This window comes from Eumetopias jubatus, unplaced genomic scaffold (assembly GCF_037043125.1).
Source record: "Eumetopias jubatus isolate StellerSeaLion01/CBP00866 unplaced genomic scaffold, mEumJub1_p1.0 scaffold_5, whole genome shotgun sequence".
NCBI lineage: Eukaryota > Metazoa > Chordata > Mammalia > Carnivora > Otariidae > Eumetopias > Eumetopias jubatus.
The window spans coordinates 73,031,256-73,053,471 of record NW_028274811.1 but is presented as its reverse complement, the minus strand read 5'-3'; the positions used below and the strand labels follow the sequence as shown (position 1 = coordinate 73,053,471).

The window sequence follows — 22,216 nt, the reverse complement described above, 5'->3', positions numbered from 1 at the left end:
TGCCTTTCTTCACTCCGCCGACCCCACCTCTGCTTCTGGCGGGCATCTTCCAGCGGTGACTGGGTGCTGGCTCACCTCCGTGGTCCAGCTCCCCACCACACAGAGGCAGCCTCCCCTCCGTCATCCCAGATACCGCCCAGCAGCCCTGTCCTTTGGCTGCACCTCCTGCCCCCGTCGGTCCGTGTGGTCTAGGCTCTGGTAGTGGCTTCCTGCATTGCTCATGTCTGTCAGTCTGTCTCTCAGTTCTTCCAACACGACTGTAGCCACTTCATGATGTTAAATTCATTTGTGTGAAATACCTACTGTAGTTTCTGTTTTTCTGACCAGAACAGTTCTCAGCCACAAAGTTCATCTTCAGAGTACCGCGCCCTGAACCCCTGGGTCACTCTCCAGCACGTGCACCTGTTCTGAGTCTCTTCGTTGCACTTTTCATTTTCTGCTACTTTTTTCTTTATTTGTATGTTTGTGTGGTGCTGTCCCCAGAGCCTAGAATAGTGTCTGATATGTAGGTGGCATTCAGTGAGTATTTATTGAATAAATGAATAAGAAGAATGGACTGAGATTTGGCTAAACTGAACATTGCTTAAATGCGGAGGTGATGTGAATGAGTGATAATCAGACTTCTAAATACAAGATCCATGAAAAAGAAAGGAATATGAGAGAAAGAGAAAAAATGAGGCAGAAATGGAAAATGTTACCCTTCGGCAAGAGAGACAATTAGGGAAAACAAAGCACATTTATTTTTTATATCTACTAATGGGCCAGTTGCTGTATAAACATGATTTCATTCTGTTCCCACATCAGCACTATCGGGGAGAGACATTATCTCCATTTCACTGTTGGGAAAACTAAGCATCTGAGAGGTTAACTTTACACAAAATCACAAGGCTGGAAAATGTACAACAGGATTCAAGCCCACAGTCCGTCCGGGTAGGACAAGCCCAGGAAGGTACACCGTAGCTTCAATTCATGCCCATCCTACTTCTATTTTAAATGCACAAGATTTAAATGCCGATATGTAAACTATTTCTGAAGCGCTTGTTTTATCTTATTAAAAACCCCAAGGCCATCCCCAGTGAAAGAATTTGAGATATTTTTTCAAATTGATTCCCAATTTTTTTCTTGCCTTTCCTCCTCCCTCCCCCTCCTCCCTAAATGAACTGAACGGCAGACCATGATCCACACCACTGAGTAAATAAAAATATTGCCATCAGCTCAGGGAAGTGGGCCTTTGGCATTTTCTTCCAGGTTGACCTCAGAATGAGCCTGTTTTAGTGATTTAGTTTGTAGTAAGGAAGGGGTTTAGGGGATAGGCCCACCCCATATATCAGCAGCATCCCATAGCGCATGAAGTTGTTATTCAGGTATGTGCTACATATGGCATCAATAGAGAAAAATGGCCCAGTTCCCTTCAGATTCACCAGGCCTTTATTTGTACCATAGCCTCTGTTTTGTCGGATTTCACTGAAGAGCCCCATAATCTTCTTAATGGGGACAAGCGAGTTTCCTTTACTATGCCAAGGTCTGAAAATGGCGGGTGACGTTATACTACGCAGTGTGTAGGGAAACTGAGGGAGAAAAGTCCAAAATGGTCGAGCAAATCGTTTTTTCCAAATTACAGTTTCCCTTGTTTGGTTGAACCAAGTATTTTAACATGACTCTGACATTGCTTTTTCCCTGAGCCGTTCTTAAGACTTCTCCCTATCCCCAAACGTCATGCTCTCAGAACCCTGATAACTTACAGCAAACAAACAAATCATGAAAATTAAATAGCAATAAAACTGTTGTTGGATTCATATAAAAAATATTATCCAGTATTTAAATGGCTATTATTTACAGAAACTTGGCAATTGTACCATACAAATAATGAAATTGATTCCAGTTACAGTCCATCTTTGTTTGGAAAGGAAATACCAGTAGTGTTTGAAAAATGGATTATTAAAGACCTTGGTTTGCTGAAGGTGGCTCATATGTTCTATTTGCTAACACAGCATCTTGTTGGGGGGAGAAAAAAAATAATAAGTGCAGCTTTTCCCTACGCCAGATTATTTTCACTACAGATCTTTAGAGCAGGAAATAAAAACCAGCTAATGGTTCACGGGGCATGTGGAATTAGTTTAAGCAGAGCCGAGCCCCGGTCTTGCTGACCGCCTCCTCCTTCCTGTGCTGTTTTGTCTAAGCTGGCCTTCGAGTATGTCAACAAATCTCTTCTAAGGTCAGATGGGAAAGAAAGGATGGCGATTCTCTCTCTTTCTGTAAGGGTGTAATTTACAACAGATGTGCTTTTTTAGAAAGGTACAAGTTTGTCTTGTCAAATATTTGTAAAGAAAAATAGCCTCCGGATTTCACAGAGTAATCCTTACTTGGTTTTTGGAGATATCACAAAGAGCATTGTTTTTATAATACTAATATGATTCTTTTTCTCACACAATTTGATTATAACTCAAGATTAGTGTTTGGGAAGAGCCAAGTTTAAAGATCTAAAACAGTGTTGTGAAGAAATACCATATGTGACTTGATGGCTTTTTGACAGTGACCTGAAAGGAGCCCAATTTCAGCTCGGGAGACATGGGTTAAAGTCCTAGGAATTCTTTTTAACTAGTAATGAGATTTTAAGTTCGCCAAGCCTCAGTTTGTTTATCTGTAAAATGGGGGATTCACTTGCCCCTGCCATCCAAGTGGGAAGATAGATTTAAAATGCTTACAAAACCATAAACATAAAGGTAAAGGAGTATTTTCATAAGAAATCTCTTCAAGAAAAAAATCTTTGTGGGTTCCACACCTTTTTGTATATATAATAAAAGGAAATTTTAAGTTATTATGAAGAGCTGTACTCGTAGGTAGATTAGTAACCAAAGCTTGTGCTGTTTAAGATGAAGTAATAAATTCTGACCCTGATTGAGCCATGAGGCTTGTTGAAGAACCAATCACTGATTCTAACAGAAGTTTTACCTGCATAAACACTGACAGATAAAAATCACATGATGAAAAAGGCGTGTGTCCTGCATGGGTATGACCAGCTTTGGCCTTTGGAGGATGCACAACTTTCAGTGGGTGGGAAATACTGTAAACCGGAGAACAGATATGGCTGGAGGCACCAGAGGGGAGTGAGCACAGAATGGGATAGAAGTTTGAGTTGGGATGTTAGGCAACTGGGCTTCAGTTTCCTCATGGAGGGAATGAGAATAGTAATACTCATCATCTTCCTGTGACTGTTGTAAGGACTTTGCAGGGTGATCCGTTTAAGATAATCTATGGTTATATGAGATGATTTGTACAAACACAGGATTCCTGAAATGTATCATAAGAAGGGAGAAAATCCTGTCATCTTTATTAAGATTGAATACAACTTAACATTTGGAAGTTTTATAGCATTTTCTTTGTCAGGTTCTTCACATTGGTAATAATGTTAGTGACTCACATGTATTGAGCATTTCCTGTGTTCCAGGCATGCGTGGTAAAGGCTTTAAGTGGCTTAAATTCATTTAATTCTATAACCATCACATAAGTAATTTCCATCACTACCCCCATTTTACAGATGAAGGTGAGTAAATTGCTCCCAAGCACACAGCTAAGGAAACACTGGAGGCAGGATTTCAACCAGGCTTAGCAAAGGAGCCAATTAGAAATCTAATCTTCTTCTAAATCAGATTGGGGGTGAGTAGAATAAAAGAGCTCACAGCTTCTCTAAATCCTCAGCTTGCCTTCTCATCTTTGTATTTGAATTCCAACCTTGTTGAAATACACATTTGAAAATAAATGATTTGAAAGAGTTTTGTTTTTTTTTTTTTAAACACACACGTACACCCAACTTTTTCATTACAAGTTAAGGTGAAGACAGACTCGCCCAGCATTTGCTGTTTGGACTCAGACACAGGCAGGGTGCTTCTCCTGCTGTCCCTGAAGCCCCACCATGGGACCCATACACAGAGCAGGTTGAAATTCCCTCCACTAGCAGGTCCTCACGTTAGCTTTCAAACGGCTCGGAGGGGCAAGAAGAGATGCCACAGCCCTTATCTTCTCGGAACCAGAAGGGATTTTAGGACACATTTTATTTAACTGGTTTTTTTTTTTTTTTTTTGGTGGGTTTTTGGTTTGTTTTGTGTTTTTGTTTTTCACCAGGTCTAAGGACAGGTCACAGGCCACGGTAATCCTGAGCGTGCTTTCACATTTTTAAAACCTTTCCACAATCTGTTGGTTTTTGACTTTACAGGAAAACCCTGTGAGGCCTACAGATTCTTCTCTCAAAACTTGTGTTGTACTGTCCTGGGTCAAAGTAGCCTTTGTCGCTTATTTTCCCGTGGGGTTACTTGGGAACAGCAACCTCGCAGCTTCTGATGTGGCTCCTATCAAGGTTAGCCTGGAGGCAGGCCTTCTGGCCCATTCACCACCGGGGACTTGGTCTGAAAGCGGAACTTCCCACGGGACCAGAGCCTGATGGGATAATCTATAAAGCCCCTCTCTGGAAAGTGTACTTCCTGCCTGCTGGCAAGGAGATTAAGTCAAAGGTTTTGATATTGATATATAGTCCTAATCTTTTAAGAGCTTTCAAGCACTAGCAGGACAGTTAAAAGGAATTTTCTTAAATCATTAGGGAAGAGGGAGATTTGCAAGTCCCTTAGGGCCTGATGATGAGGGGTTGGAGTAGCAAGCAGTTGGGCTCCAGGGAAGTCTCCCTCCTGACAACAGGTACACACACATCCCCGGGTGCCTTCTGTAAGGTTTATTTACATTTACATTGAGTGGAATTGAAACATGGACGTACAGACTCCGACAAATAATTATTTTTGTTTAATTGGGAGTTAACACAGTCGACAGGCTGTGTTTGTGCTTTGGTTTTATGTCATTTTTGTTGACGATCGAAGGTATTTCCCTTCCTTTCTTCACGTTCGCCCCCGGGCTCTTGGTCCCCCTGCAACGGCCTTCCTTCAGGGCCTTGGTGCACCTCTGAGTCCCTCCTCTTTTCTCTTGCCCTCGGTCTTCTTCTCTTTCTTCTTTCTCTTGCTTTTCTTCACCCCCCCCCCCCCCCCCGCCGCCATCCTCTCTCTTTGCTCCTTTTCTTTTCCTTTTCTTCCTGGCTTTCATCGTAATTCTTAGGAGTGCCAGTTGCCATTTTTTAAAATGCCTGTTGTTTACATTGCCTAGCCCAGAGGCCATTTCTCTCCACATTTCTGTTACTTTACAGTCACTTTTATAGGTACGTGCAAAATGCAGAACTGTAAACGAACACGGCGAGGCACAACCAAATGCGATTAAAAATTGCACTGTAGAAAATGAATACTGAAAAGCACAGGGCTACCAAGCAAAAAAATTAAGACCAGGTAAATGCTCATTCGGCAGAAAAACATGTGCAGAGTCAGCAGAAGCGGGGGCGGGGGGGGATCTTCTCAGTGTAACATTATAAAGAATCTGCCATCATTTTCAAAAATGAATTTTGACAAGTTAACACTAAGTCGTCTGGGGCAAAACTAAACATGCACAAGAAGGCTGCATATTTTGGAGAATTCTAATATTTCAATGTTTTGTTTTTAATATAAGCAAAAATAGATAAAAATAATTTGAGTTCTTTTAATAAGCTATGTCCATAATTTTATTATTACTACTACTACTAATTATAGACAGTTTATTTGTACCAGGCATTGTACTCAGAGCTCTACATGTCTTACTTAATTTGGTCCTCTTTATAACTCTGAAATGTAAATGTTTTAGAGAACTGTTTTACTTCTGTCTTAAATGGTGTACATCTGTCATCTTAACCTTAAATATTATCTCAGAATTCTTTAATGTCTCAATGGAGGATTCTTATTCTTAAGGTTAATATGAGGAGAAGAACCGAGGCAATAAGTAACCTGGGTAAGATTTGATGTCACAAGAACTGAGTAAGGCACGGAGATACGATTCAGCAGTCAAGGATCTCTGACTTGCCAAAGATGCTGTGAGAATTTCAGTATTCTAGATTTGGGGCTGAGACATAGTTTTACTTGATCTGAAAAAGAAAGGAATATTGGCACAGTGAAAATATTTCACCACTTCAATGTGCCTTTATTCAATCTCTAGCTCATATCTAATATATTTTCCATATGTTAGAAGTATAGCTCTGAGAGGAGTTTGTTTTGCAGGGCATTTTACTGAATGAACCAAGCAAGTTTGTGCACCAAAACCATCTTTAGCATAAAAAATAAATCACATGAAACATAAACATATTCCAAACACCATTGTACACTCTGTGCTATGTGAGACTACATTTACTCACAGAAGAGCTACAGTCAATAGTAAACTATCACAATTATGTCTCATAGCAAATATCAATCTTATCGCTTATGTTTTGCCAGAGGTTACATATCAAGGCTTTAAAGGAAAAGCAAAATTATAATCAAGATTAGCTCTTTGGGGTGGAAAATCTGAATGCTTCCTCCAGGAAATAATAGGTAAAGTGATCATATGCCCTGGTTTGCTGGGTCAGTTCCGCTTTATGCTTCTCCTGGCCTAAGAGTCAATAGCTGCTTCCTTCCTTCTTTTTTTTTTTTTTTTGCTCCCTCACATTCTTAAGACATTCTCTCACTCTAGAAAGTAACTGAAATATTAATTCTAGAACAAATATTTTGAGCCAACGTATTCTACATATTTGTTGTGATCAATACAGTACAGGTGTCCAGCAGAGCCATTTTTCTATCATGTCAACAGGGCTGACAGTGACTAGTTTGGCAGGGCCCCTAAATAGCATTCATGACTGGGGCGGGATGCAGCTGGATGCACGAGGAACTCAGTCCAGTCACACAGTACATATCCCCTGACACCTATCACTCTGGGTTCTTGTTCCCATTCAGAACAGAACCAGTGAATGGGGTACTTGTCATTTGGGTTTGAAAGTCAATGGACAAGATTCTCTAAATATGGAAGGTACTCCTACTGATTCTTTAGATCCTTAGATTTTCCTAAATATTTCAAAGCTAGGCGGTAGATAGTTCCTTGGAAAAATCTAGTTAACTTTCTGTTGTGATATGTGATCGCAAAATAGGTGAATATGAAAGAATCACTGTATTTCAAGTTTGCAGTTATTGATGTTTTGCGGACTATTTAAAATATAATAAGATTTTTAAAAATTATATAGAGCCATTAGAAAAAGTTGTACGATATAAATCTCACATGTTCTCAGATTTATAGTTATAGTTCTTTTTTATGGGTAACTTTTTTTTTTTTACATCTTCAAAAGAAACCTTAATAATGCATTAAAAAAAAACAACAACCAACCAGTGTCACTACCAAGCCTTTGGATGATTAACTACCCTATGATACTTCTTTCCTCCAAGCTGGTTTATAAAGGAAAGCAAAAACGACAATAAAAGAAATGTACCAATTTATTCTCTACTAATAAAGTATTGAACATTAGTGAAAAAAGTGTGAAGTATTGGAATGCAACACAGAGCAATTCCATTACCCACTGCAGTTTTGGGTCATATACTGTATATAAAGAGTAATTACTTCATTGGTTGGGGACCACAGTGGAGGAATATAGGATTTGATGAAAGAGATTTTAAAATAAAAATTTTATTCCAAAGCATTTGCTTTTCAAAACTTTGTCAACATTACAGGCCATCTTATTTTGGTTTTTGGTGTTTGGGGCTGAGGGGCTGGGTAGTGGTGTGGAAGTGCAAAAGAAATAGAAAATTAAGAGTGAGCAAATTTTTAAAACTCTTTAGCCAGTAATCATATGTCATCAGCACATAGATTTTAAAGTATCTACTAAAAGTAGTTTTTGTAGATGCCTTCAGTGACACATCTTACTAATGAAGCTCCTGTATTTAATATTCACACACTCCCTTATTGACATTACATCTGGTGGTTTCTGACACACCTTTCACTTCCTACTGTTGAGTCAAGTTTCCGGATTTTATTATCTTGCTGATCGTGGTGTCTACGGTGTAAGTTTCTAAATGTTTTCAAGTCTTTTGTTCTTATTTATCACACAGGGATCCTGGGTAGGGACGGAAAGCTTCCTGGGTAGGATGGTAAGGTAACGTGGTATATTATGGAGAGACTAGACCTCGAGCTGGCCTGTCATAGTCCTAATCTAAGCTGTCACTTTTCTCAGATTCTTCGTTTCTTCTTCTGTAGAGTCCTGAAAAATAACTACATTGTAGGATGGTTGTGAAGACCAAATAAGCCATGTGAAAAGCATGTTAAAATGCTTAATGAGTGTCTGTTTATATTCTGCTGCTTTCTAAAAATAATTTTAAATAGGTACAAAAATCCAAAAAATACAAATATCAAGAAAGAAATAGATAAACCACCTAATATGATCAACAAATATCAATTCCTTTATTTCTTCTACTCAGGTTCCTTCAATAATGATATTGGAGAAAATCAGGGAAATAATCTGGTTACAAAAGTGAAATATGTTAGTTGCAAAGAATTATTAATATTATAGGAAGGTATGAAGAAGAAAATAAACTTCCATTACCTTTAATATTTTGACACATTTTCATTTTTTTTCTAGCCTACCCATTTCAAAAAAAAGTTAGGATTATACTCTATCTCACGTTTACCTCCCCCCCAACCCCAGTTTATATTAGATCATAAGCATTTTTGCTGTCATTAATTATTCTCTTTAAGTAATATTTTGTAATTTCATAATAGTATATCAGTTGTATGTACCATAATTAATTCCACCCAACATGTCAGTGATTTTTTTTGTTATTATAAACGAAACTGCAGTGATAGTTTTTTTCATGTTTATTGAATATACTGGAAATCCCATCCCTTGATTTGTCATATTTGTTGCAAATTTTTTCCCATCACCCTTATAAATTAATGAGAGCTTTTGACATCATAAGTTTTTTATTTTATGTAGGTCCTGCTATCAATTTTTTTTCCTTTGTGACTTCCTTCACTTTTTTCATGTTTAAAAAGTTATTTCCTATTCCAAGGTCACTAAATAACTTACCTATATTTTCTTCTGTTTTTATAATTCACCTTTAGCTTTTTGCTTTTTAATTAATCTAAAATGTATTTGGGGCTCTCTGTTTAAGGTAGGTCTGTGGTAGAATTGGGCTACCTCAAGTAGACTTGAGAGTCTATGTAGGTAGGATTTAACATAATTTTCTGCAAATAGTTAACACAAGTACGCAGTAACATACTACGTTCATCTGCATGGTGGATTTATGATGGTGCTTTATCATAAAACAATCTTTCAGTGTTCATCTTTCATATTTTAATTACTTAAATATCTGGTACAATAAATGCTTTCTCATTATTTCTGTTTTGCAAAAATTTCTTGGCTATAGCACTCAATTTATTTTTCCAAACAAATTTATCAAATTCTCCCCATTTCACTGCACTCCAAACACATTAGGATTTCCTTGAAAATGCATTAAACCTATACGTTCAACAGAAGAAAAGAATAGATTCTTTTAATAATCAGTGTTCCAGTGCAAAAACACCGTATCTCTATTTTCTTAATGTAGATTCTGTACATTTCTTATTAAGATTATGCCTAAGCGATTATAGATTTTATTGCTATTGTGAAAAATTTTTCACATGATCATTTCAAACTGGTAAGACATTATTCTCAATGACTTTTGATTGTGTAACTAGCCTTCTTCGATTCCAGCTTGATTTATTCTGTATGCAGAAAAATATTTGTTAAGAGCACTTTCATAAGACATAAATGAATTTAGCCGATGCTTGAGAGAGAAAACACTGAAGGCCATGGAGATGATTCGAACAGACCAGCTTTGTAATTAGGAAACAACAGAAGGAGCCACTGGATATCCTTTTTTTTCCTAAAGTGTACAATTGCATGGGTGAAATTAATGCACTTTTTGTTTTATTGCTGGGGAGGGAAAAAAAGACAAGAAATTGATGCATTCATGTCTGTCATGACAAGTGAAGGGTGACTTTTGGAGACAGCGGGGATCCTGAGAGTATGTAATTGTTCTGTATGCTTTGAACCTTATGCTTCTCAAGTACCTCATCGTCTGACAGTCCAACTTGGTACAAGCTAGATGAATAATGTAGACAATTGTCTTCCATGGGAATTATATTTAAAATGAAGGCTCTAAGTAACCTCTACCTAAAGATCCTGTTTAAAACTGGCCTCCGTGTCTTCAGTCCCATTGTACCCTGTTTTTCTTGGACGCTGCACATACACCTGTCATTCACTTGCCCTCAGTTTTGAAGGTGGCGGGATGCCACGCCCAGCCATGTTCACAGTGCAAAGTGCTTTTGACTTTTCTGAAGTGAAAGGCAGTATGTAAATGTGCAACATGACGACATTATTATTCCAGCTTTCTGGCTGCTTTCAGCAAGCACTGACTGCCACATGAGGTCTCAAGTGTTCTGGCACAGTGTGGAAGTGTTCAAAAGAAGTTAAAGTAATGAAATTGGATCTACATTTCCATAGATCTTCAAGCTGGCATGGAGGAATGGAGTCATGGAATCAGGGTTGGATGGTCTCCACCAAACAGCCTAGGCAAGGGCCTGTGATGCCAGGCTACTAAGCAGAAATTTCAATCGTGAAAGGCCACCACTATTTCTTCCTCTGGGTCTAAAATTACAAAATGTGCACATTTCCCTCAGGCTCGCACCATTCTCTGGGTGCTTTATACTCCATCCCACCCACCCATTCCCTGGAGCACACCAGCTTTGCTTAAATCCAGGACAAGTTTTAAAATGAAGAACTAAGTACCAAGGGAGAAAAATGTTTAGAGCCCTAAAATAGCATATGCTATTGTATCAAGGATGTGACTGTTACACTTTAGAGGTGGGCCAGGCTTACCTTGTATCTGATCTTCCTAAGCTAACACTTAGGAAGTGTCTATTTAACGGACTTCAGTTGACCCCCCCCCCCATTTTCATCGCTCACAGGTCTTCCAGATTTGGACATTCTGAGACCTGCCCTCTCTCCTACACCTTTGCATGCTTCCCCACCCCCCAACTCTGGCTAAAATGTCTGTTCATCAGGGCAAGATCAACAGAATCTGAGTCTGGTGCTTTGCCACCACCTTTATATTGGCATAGGTCCATGATGCTGGGTGTCCTTCCTCCTCCATCTCCCTTTATATCTGGAAATTTTCATGGGGTCCAAGCATCCATTTATATATGTACAAAGATGAAGTTTATTTAAGTTTAAAAATGTGAGAGGGACAATTCAAAGAATTGAAGCGCTGAAGAATACCTTTACTCACACAGAATCTCTCTTTTTTCTTAATTGTATTTTAGGACAGTGAAAAAAAGGGATTTATAAATAAAATCTATGCCATCCAGGAGGTTTGTATCAGTGTCCAGAACATCCTAGATGAAGTGGCTTCCTTTGGCGAAAGGATAAAGAAGTGAGTGAGTGATACTGACATGTGAGCCCTGGCCTTCTGTGGGACAGAGTGTCCATTTGTTTTTCAGAGGGTGAAATGAAATGCCACATTCTTTTTGGCAGGGGAGACTCCTTCTGGGTGATCCTATTGCTCAGTTTCTTCATTATTTACTTTGTTTCTGCCAGTCTTTGGTTTTGTGAAAGTTCTGTCAATTTCCTTCCTGAAATTTAGAACATATTGGTTGGAAAGAAGTCCTACTTGTAGCTTTGAAGAAATAACACCGTCCTAAATTTTAGCACATTTTCAAGTGAAAGACTTTGTTCTTAAATGGAATATGAAATCGTGATAGGAAAAAAATAAACCAAGCTAGATGAGAATTTCAGGTAATCAAGACACATCTTCATTTTATTATTGGTTGACTTACACTGTCACCGAGGAACTCTAAAATTTTTTTTAACAATCATATTTTATGTAGCATCCTGCAAAAATATTTTCAAATTTATGTACTTAAATAGTTGAGATCATAGTTACAGATGAACTAAACTAATGCACTTTTAATAATTTAAAAAAAGGAATCCCTTTCCTAATTTAAAATATAGCTTCACTGAAAGCTAATGCAAATTAAGAAAACAAGAATATTCTTAAGAATATTCTTTTTTTTTATTATGTTATGTTAATCACCATACATTACATCATTAGTTTTTGAAGTAGTGTTTCATGATTCATTGTTTACATATAACACCCAGTGCTCCATGCAGTACGTGCCCTCTTTAATACCCATCACCGGGCTAACCCATCCCCTCACCCCCCTCCCCTCTAGAATATTCTTAATATAAGAATATTATTATAGTCTTACATTATTTGTATTTTACTTGAAATAATTTTATTTACTAATGAACTTTTAAAAATAACTAATTCAATAAGGTGGATTCACAAGTATTGATGATCAGTTAAAAATATACTGAAGCCCTCATACTGCTAAAGTATGTGAAAATTTGCTACATAATGATTGCTAAGTCGTCTATTCAAGAAGGGGTGCTGTATATTCCGATAAGCCTACACCTTCCTAGTTTCATGTATCAATTCATTGTTTATTATTTATATTATTATTCACCAAAAGAGTTCCACAGATTTGAATCCTTGGGCATACACATTTGAAAGCAGTAAATTATTCGAACTAAAGGTGTGAGACATTTACCTAATGCTTTTCATGTTTCAGGGACTAATGCATTTTACTTTGTATAATTTTTTAATACATTTCCACATATGCATACATGCTGAGTTTCCATTTTTTTTTTATATCAGAACAGCCTCCCTCTCACTCCAAATGTACAGCAGCCTTCAGTCTCAGACTTCTGAAGACTGATTCCTACATCTTTTTTCTTCTTCCTCTCCACGTTTTCCATTTCTAAGAATGTTCCTTTGTTCCACTAGAGCCAAGTGTTTAGTCCTTAAACAGGGCATTTCCCTTTTGAGTGTTGTCCTTTCTCTGAGGTACACTGTGTGTTGATACCTGAGAGAAGTATCTCATTTATACCATAAGATGCTGGGTCAGCTCTGAGGTGGGGCAAATTTATGCCTGAGAGGAAGAAGCCTCTTTGTAACTCTGGGTGGTAGGGGACCTCAGGTGCTTGGCCAGAAAACATCATTGCAGTTGAAGAATATGGCCAGATCCTGGCTGTGGACCAGCCTTGGAAAAAACTGAGTTTTGTAGAACTTTCCACAGTTAAGAGACAGAGGCATACGTACAGGGTGAAGTACAGAAATATGCATAGGTTCCAGTGATTCTTACCGGAGCCATCTTTTCTGCACAATTTTTTGGGGGAATATTAAAATACAGAAAGTCCGCTGGGGTTGCATGAGATAAAATGCATCTATCCAGAAAGCAGATTCAGAACCAGTCATTAAGTACAAAGTGAAAAGCCTCTATAATTACATCTTGTTACTAAGTAATCATTCCAGAACTTTCTTGAATTGCATCTTTTTTGGGGGAAGATCATAGTCTAGATTTAGTTTTCATGATGCACTGTGGAAATAGAAAAGGGCAGTCTTTTTTTTTCTGACATTAGCTACACTGATAAGGATTCCTTGCCATTTATCCTTCCAAGAGGAGAAAGAACACAGGGAGCCCTTCAGGGAGGCTGCCCAAAAAAAGGGTTTTCTGACTGAGGAGCCAGTGCCCTTGCACACTGAAGAGTGTTGATGGATGGCTCTGAGCGGATCTCCAGGAAAGCAAGCAGACAGACCCTCAGCCTTCTGTTCTCTTCACAAGTGTCAGGGAAGGAAGGAAGGCATGATCCTTCCCCAGGTGACAGTTAAACAGGGCACTCACTCTGGCCAGGGGAGGAAAAAGACAAAGAGAAAAGCTAGTTCCCAAGAGTTACTGAAAACAAGACAATGAGACCGATCTAATTTTGGCTCTTTTACTAGGAAGAACAGTTTTAGAAAACACTGGACCTTAAGCAGACACAAAAGGCAAGCTATATGCCCACAGAGCTAAGGAGTCACTCCTAGGTGTTATGCTGAAGGGAATGATAGGAAGAAAATCTTTTAATCCTCCTTTACTGGATCAAAAACGGCCCTGGACAAACCCCACCCCAGGTGCACATAACATACATAACCAGGAAATGAGAGAAAATTAAAAATACCCACATTTCTCCATGTCACCTATAATTTCATATTTTTTGGAGGTGTTTTGGGGGCCCTTGTCACTGTGGTAGGCTCCGAGAGTGGACTAGCTCTAAAAATGTCACTCTGATTCACATGTTATCATCACTACCAGTCCACCTCGATACAAGTTGTCCTCATTTTTAAAGGGGGAAGTTGAGGTATAGAAAGGTTGATTCCTCCAAAGTCCTATGGCAGAATCTAGGCTTTCAATGCAGATCACATACTTTCTTTGCTCTTTTCATTAAACTGCACTCAAGTGTCACTCAACAGTATGTGTTAGGGCCTTCATAGAAGCTGGTTGTTGAGGCAACTGGATGCCTGTAAACGGTGACATAGTTATATACGCAACACTGAAGACTCCATGCAACAGTTTGGTTTTATTATTTTGCCATGAGAGTCACTACAGAATTTCCACACAAAAACTCCTAAATTATTACAATCTTTCCATGTTCCATTTCCCTGATTTTCTACATCCTTTTGTTTTTACCTTCTCTCTCATTTTTTTTTCTTTTTGTCCCACTACATTCCTTCCCATTTTCTTAGTCCTTTTTTGCAACTCCCCCCACTTCTGTTCATTGATCCTGTTTTTGTTCTTTGTTCTGAGGTTATCTCACTGCCAGTGCGCAGTCTTGCAGCCTTCCCCGACCCCCGACATTATCCATCAACAACAGTGTGGGGATACTGCAGTGCCATCGGCCAGGCCCTGCTCTAACCCACTTCGCCAGCTTACACTCCATTTTCACAGTCTTTCCAGCACATTTACCATGTGTTCTCCTTTGCCAGAAATAACACAGGGAGAACAGTAGTCAATACTGACTTTCTTTCTTAATTATCTATGTATTTCTGGGAAGGGCAATGATGGCAGGTGAGTTTTTACAAGGCTGACTACTCTGTTCCCCCTCCCTGACTTCTAGATCCATTGGAAACATAACTGAAGTGAAAAGGGAGTATCCCTCAAAGGAATTCTAAACTAGGGAGGATTTACACAACAGTGTAAGAGTTAAGTCTACAGACAGTTGCTGACATTTTATTTCCAGTGTCTGGAATCCACTGTGAGTTGACAGAAAAAAGAATGGTAGGCCTAGGGGCATTCTCCTCTATGAAAATTGGGAGAAAACAAGATTGGCTACTAGTTTTAGAGGTAGAAAAACACATTTAAAAAAATTTTTTTTTAACCACATAAGGAGGCCCCCAACTAGTGTAACTTCGGACCCTGAAGGCACTCGGGACCATCTGTAAGGGTTGATGGCAAGACTTGTTTGCGTGGGCCCTGCTTTCATGAAACTCAGCACATTGTGACCAACCTGTGTCCTCCGATAGGCTCACTACAATCGCCTTCTGTTCCACAGAGAAATGCAGTCTTACCCGATCCCTAGTCCAGAGGCTGAGTCAGAATCACATTTATTTGAACCTTTGTTTGAAAAAAGTATGAAGTGCTCAGATTGCTGATGTGTTAATTTCTCATTCAGTACTTTCAACTGGACTGTCCCATTCTTAAGCTGGCTGGCCATTGTAGCCCTCTGTGTGTTCACAGTCATCCTGTACTTCATTCCACTGAGATACATTGTCCTTGTCTGGGGTAAGTAAAGCCTTTTTTTTTTTTTTTTTAACTGTCTTAGATACTAGGAACAAACTATTTCTAAGGGATGAGTTATACTGTCAGAAGTTCCCTGTATTTATGATCATGAAGCTACTCCATGATGAAAAGAGACAGGTCAGTTAAAAATCACAACAGTATAAAGATTTAGGTCTACCTACAAAATGCATTTTTCTTATCTGGCACTATAGGCTCCATCATCCTGTAAACATGTAGTTGTGCAGATTCTTCATATATCAGAGTGTAGCTTTGTCCAGATATCATTCTGATTTATTTTCACCACTTATACGTAAACAGAGGCATTTCGCTCCATACGGTGCATTTAGGACAATATGCTTTTGTGCTGTGGTACTTTATCTTGTGGAAACGTCTGTAAACACGGGGCTATATATGGCCGCCTGTTTAAGAGGTCACCTTTAGGATGCAGGAAAGGGGTCCTTGGCCCTGACAGGCTGCTTAGGAATAAGAAACCGGCTTTATGTGTACTAAACAAAAGTGCTTCTGCAAAAACCCACTTTAAAGGTGATTTTTCCAGTCCTTGTTTTTGATGCCGTTATGCTGCATGCCAACAGTTCCTACGGCCCTAGACTCCACTTAGATGATAGTTTCAGCATTCTTCATTGTTTTAGAGTTTCTATTCCTAAGCTGAGAGAATTCGTGCTCTGAAAAGAACGGTCAGTCTCTACGATGGACTCCCATATAAAACTACCTAATGATATATAGAAACAAGACCAGGGAGGAGTAGGATTCTCTACTTGCCCCCCCCAGCCTAAACATACACAAAATGCCAAGAACCAAAATGGGTATGGATTCCAGAAAACACATGTTTACACTAAAAGCAGAAAGATCAAAAGGAATGTTTTGTTATTTTCTTTTTAAAGAAATGTTGGAATAAGTGACAGAGGGGTCTGAGGTCCCCACACCCTCCAGTGTTAAGATTCCTATCTCCCTGTTCTTTTTGGTCTGTCTTGTCATATCCTGAGTTAAGCCCTCTTGCCCTTTATTGTCACTCTGCTTACCTTTACCTACACATGGGTAGGCAGGAGAGGACGGGGGGAATGATGATGATTTTTTCCCTTGTTATAATTTAAACCAGTTTCCAATAAGATAGTACTGGCACTACACCGGGAGAGAGGCCTTTCTTCCCTCTGTTCAAGCCCTCATCTTTCCTTCCTTCCTTTGATATATAAAACAGATGCTGTTTTCTTGAAGGAATTAGGGTAGGGCATGCGGTGTGGCAGTTTATTATCTCTAACCTTCCTAGGGTCAGATCTGCCATCTCGGTTGTGATAGGTGATGGACCTCTGGTTTTGTTTCCCCCGCTCTCAGAAACTGGAACCCATGGCGGACATCTGGCTCGGTAACCTGGGGTGGCCTCACTGGCTCTGTCTTAAACGTAATTCTTAGAGAATGTGTTTGGGCCTCTTGTTTCATCATATGAAATAAAAGAAGAACAGTATTTCTGTAGTGCTAGGTGACTGCTGAAATATTAACTGGAAATTTAAGACGTGGGTCTCACATGGGGAGACGGACCAAAATCAAGAATGCAAAGTAAGTTTATTCTGTCGAACTTCCTGAAGAAGAGCCAAGATGCTCTAAGTTATGGCCCAGTTTTTACGAGTTTGTTGATTTCATATAAAGCTGTTAATTTATTTTGTATATGTGAATATGCTTGGTCATTTATTAAGTGCAATATACATTTCAAAGAGTAGACTTATCCCAATGAAATTCTACCTTATATCACAGAATATATAGAATAGGTGCTTATAGTTTTATACATTGTTTTGACACTTCTATCTCATTAAAGTTTTTGTTTCTATAATAGCTCCAATTCCACCTAAGTTTACTCCTCAACCACGTTCACTCTTCAGGTAGTATAGAGGATTAACTGTTGAATAATTTAGTATGGGTAGATACGGCTCATCTGTAATGGTTCTTGGCTGTTCTATTCCAAAAGTGATCCAAGTAAGTCAATCACAGCATCTTTTGCAAGCATTAAATTTAAATTTTGTGTAATTTGAAAGGAAAATTGCTTCCTAAAAATCTCAATGCCAGAGATGTAGAAACAGAAACATTCCCCCCACCCCATGGTGAGAACTTCTAAGATCTACTCTTTTAGCAACTTTCAGATATGCAGTGCAGTATGAACTATAGTCATCATGCTGTGCATGACCCCCCATCACTCATTCTGTAACTGAAAATGTGTAGCCCTTCACCCATTTCACCCATCCTCCCACCCCCGGCCTCTGGTAACTACCAATCTGGATCTATGAGCTTGGCGTATTATTATTATTATTTTTTTTTTACTGCCACACACAAGTAAGGTCTTATAGGGTGTTTGTCTTAGACTCGTTTCACTTAGCATAATGCTCTCAAGGCCCACCTGTGTTGTTGCAAATGGCAAGATTTCCTTGATTTTTATGGTTACTAGTCCACTCTGTATATATACACCCTATTTTCATTATCCACTCATGTGTCAGTGGACACTGAGGTTGTTTCCGTGTCTTGGCTGTTATAAACAGTGCCGCAATGAGCATGTGCCAGGTGGGTGTTATTTATATTTTGAGTTCGTGTTTTTGTTTTCTTTGGATAAATATCCAGAAGTGGAATTGCAGGAACATAGGGCAGTCCCATTTTTCTTTTTGTCAAGAATACCCGTTCTGTTTTTCATAGTGCACCAGCTTACACTTCCACCAACAGTGAATGAGGGTTTCCATTTCTCCACATGCTTGCCAACACTTGTTATTCCTTGTCTTTTTGATAATAGCCATTCTAACAGGTGTGAGGTGATACCTCAAGGTGTTTTTGATTTGCAGTTCCCTGATAATTAGTGATGTTGAGCATCTTTTCACATCCTAGTTGGTCATCTGTAGGTCTTATTTGGAGAAATGTCTATTCAGATCCTCTGCCTATTTTTTAAGTGGATTGTGTTTTTGTTTTTGCTATTGAGTTGTATTAGTTCTTTAAATATTTTGGATATTAGTACCATAGCAGAGATAAGATTTGCAAATATCTTCTCCCATTCAGTAGGTTGCTTTTTCATTTTATTAATGGTTTCCTTTGCTGTGCAGAAGCTTTTTAGTATGATGTAGTCTTGTTTATTTTTACTTTGTTTTGCTTTTTGGGGTCAAATCTGAAGCATTGCCAAGACCGATGTCAAGGAGCTTACTGCCTTTATTTTCCCCTTGGAGTTTTATGGCTTCTGGTCTTATATTCAAATCTCTAATCCATTTTGAATTAATTTTTGTATATAAGATAGTAGTCCACTTTCATTCTTTTGCATGTGGTTATCCAGTCTACCATTTATGAGACTGTCCTTCCTCCATTGTCTATTCTTACTTTGTCATAAACCTATTGATTATATACGTATGGGCTTTCTATTCTGTTGCATTGATCCACGTGTCTGTTTTTATGCCAATATCATACTGTGATATCAGGGAGTGTGTTGCCTCCAGCTTTGTGGTTCTTTCTTAAGATTGCTTGGCCTATTTGGGGTCTTTTGTGGTTCCAAACAAATTTTAGGTTTGTTTGTTCTACTTCTGTGAAAAATGCCATTGAAATTTTTTTTTTTATTTACTTATTTATTTATTTGACAGAGAGAGACACAGCGAGAGAGGGAACACAAGCAGGGGGAGTGGGAGAGGGAGAAGCAGGCTTCCCACTGAGCAGGGAGCCCGATGTGGGGCTCGATCCCAGGACCCTGGGATCACGACCTGAGCCGAAGGCAGACGCTTAACGACTGAGCCACCCAGGTGCCCGCCATTGAAATTTTGATAAGGATTTTATTGAATCTGTAGATTACTTTTGGGTAGTATGAACATTTTAACACTATTCTTCCTATCCATGAATATGGACTATTGTTCCATTTATGTGTGTTGTCTTCAATTTCTTTCATTAATGTCTTACAGTTTTCAGTGTACAGGTCTTTCACTTCCTCCATTAAATTTATTTGTAGGTATTTTATTCTTTTTGATGTGATTGTGAATGGGACTGTTCTTAATTTCTTTCTGATCATTCATTATTAGTGTATAGAAACCAAACAATTTGTTATTGATTTTGTATCCTTGGTTTGCAAATTGGCCCCCATACACAAAGTGTATAGACTGAAGAAAGAGGGAGACCATTTCAGACTGTTAGGTGGCAGATTTAATATACAGGGGAACTCACAAGGCTTGTCTTGGGTGGCTATAGGCAAGTAAATCTCCACCCCTGCCCACCAGAATCTTAAAAGTTTACATGGAGGAATTAACTGGGCTCAGTCCCATATACTGTTCAGATGGTCTTAATAACACCTTACTCTTTCAAGGCTACATCCTTGGAGCAGTTCCCACTGTGGGTACAGTGGGAGGAATGTACATTTCAAAAACCAAAGGGTGAGAAGCCTCAAATTGTCAGAATTCAGCAACCAGGTCAACCATAGGTCATATCCTCTCCTAGCCTCTCCATTACCTCTTCCCCCAAATCCTGCAGCTTCATTGAATTCACTTATTAGTTCCTTTTTTTTTTTTTTTTTTTGGTGGCATCTTTAGAGTTTTCTATGTATAACATAATGTCATTTGCACATATTGCATTTTTTCTTTTCCAATTTGGGTGTTTTTATTTCTTTTTCTTGCCTGATTGCTCTGGCTAGGGCTTCCAATACTCTGTTGAATAAAAATGGTGAGTGAACATTCTTGTCTTGTTCCTGAACTTATGTTAAACGCTTTTAGCTTTTCACCAGTATGATGTTAGCTATGGGTTGTCATATATGGCCTTTATTATATTGAGTTACGTTCCCTCTATATCCACTTTGTGGAGTTTTTATCACCAATGGATGTTGAATTTTGTCAAATGCTTTTCTGCATCTATTGAGATGATCATCTGATTTTTATCCTTCATTTTCTTAACATGGTTTATCACACTGATTTGCAGATGTTGTACCATCCTTGCATCCCTGGAATAAATCCAAATTGTGGTGAATGAGATTTTTAATTGTTCAATGCAGTTTACTAATATTTTGTTGCGGATTTTTCATCTCTGTTCATCAGAGATATTGGCCTGTATTTCCTTTTTTGTGTGTGGTGTCCTTGTCTAGTTTTGGAAACAGAGAAATGCTCATAAAATGAGTTTGGAAGTGTTCCCTCCTCTTCTAGTTTTTGGAAGAGTAAGAAAAACTGCTATTCTTTGAGTGTTTGGTAGAATTCACCAGTGAAGCTGTCTGGTCCTGTTTGTTGGGAGGTTTTTGATTACTGATTCAGCTGCTTTCCTAGTAATCAGTCTGAATAGAAATTTTCTATTTCTTCATGATTCAGTCTTAGAAGACTGTATGTACCTAGTAACTTACCCATTTCTTAGGTTTCCATTTGTTGGAGTGTAATTGTTTATACTAGTCTCTTAGGATCCTTTATACTTCTGTGGTTTCAGGTTTAACACATTCTCTTTCGGTTCTGATCTTATTTGAATCTTTTTTTTCTTGGCAAGTCTAGCTAAAGGTTTACCATTTTATTCATCTTTTCAAAGAATCAGCTCTGAACTTTATTATTCCCTTTCCTCTGTAACTTTTTTTTATTGAGGTAGGCATTTATTGCTATAAACTTACCTCAGAGAACTGCTTCGGTTGTACCCCATACATTTTGGTATGTTGTATTTCTGTTTTCATTTTTCTCAAGGTATTCTTTTACTTCTTCATTGATGCATTGGTTTAGTAGCATGGTATTTAATCTCCCCATACTAGTAAATTTTCCAGTTTTCTTCTTGTAATTGATTTCTAGATTCCTTCCATTGTGGTTGAAAAAGATGCATGCTATGATTTCAGTCTTCTTTATTAAGACCTGTTTTGTGGCTTAACATATGAGCTGTCCTGGAGAATGTTCCATGTGCACTTGGGAAGAATGTATGTTCTCCTGCTTTTGGATGGAATGTTCTGTCAGTGTCTGTTAGGTCCATATGGTCTAACATGTCATTTAAGGCTGATGTTTCCTTATTGGTTTTCTGCCTGGATGATCTAGGTGGTGATGTGAGGTATTAAAGTACTCTCGTATATGGGGCACCTGGGTGGCTCAGTTGGTTAAGCACCTGCCTTCGGCTCAGGTCATGATCCCAGGGTTCTGGGATCGAGCCCCGCATCGGGCTCCCTGCTCGGCAGGAAGCCTGCTTCTCCCTTTGCCACTCCCCCCGCTTGTGTTCCCTCTGTCTCTGTCTCTGTCAATTAAATAAATAAAATCTTTAAAAAAAAATAAAAAAAAATAAAGTACTCTAGTATTATACTGCCATTTCTCCCTTTATGTCTGTTAATATTTGCTTTATAAGTTCAGGTGCTCCTACGTTGGCTGTATAAATATTTTAGAACGCTATATCCTCTTGCTGGGTTGGCCCCTTTATCATTATGTAATACCCTTCTTAGTTTCTTATTACAGTTTTTGTTTTAAAGTATGTTTTTGTCCAATGTAAGCATAGCTACTCCAGCTTTCTTTTGGTTTTTGTTTGTATGGAGTGTTTTTCCATTCCTTCACTTTCAGTCTGTGTGTGTCTTTGCATCTGAAATGCATCTCTTCTAGGCAGCATATATATAGATGGGTCTGGTTTTTTTATGCATTCAGCCATTTGATACCTTTTGACTGGAGAATTTATCTTATTTACAGTTAAACTAATTATTGATCGG

The 22,216-nt window shown here is 38.6% G+C and overlaps 1 protein-coding gene across 10 annotated transcripts in view; it reads left to right on the top strand.

Moving 5' to 3' along the window:
- Positions 1 to 22,216, top strand: part of MCTP1 (multiple C2 and transmembrane domain containing 1) — a 505,859-nt gene that overhangs the window by 477,181 nt on the left and 6,462 nt on the right. For all 10 annotated transcript variants that reach the window (XM_088023395.1, XM_088023389.1, XM_088023396.1 and 7 more), the window contains 2 exons: positions 11,221 to 11,330; positions 15,449 to 15,558. In XM_088023395.1, the coding sequence (XP_087879521.1) occupies positions 11,221 to 11,330; positions 15,449 to 15,558 (220 nt within the window). The remainder of the gene's footprint in view (positions 1 to 11,220; positions 11,331 to 15,448; positions 15,559 to 22,216) is intronic.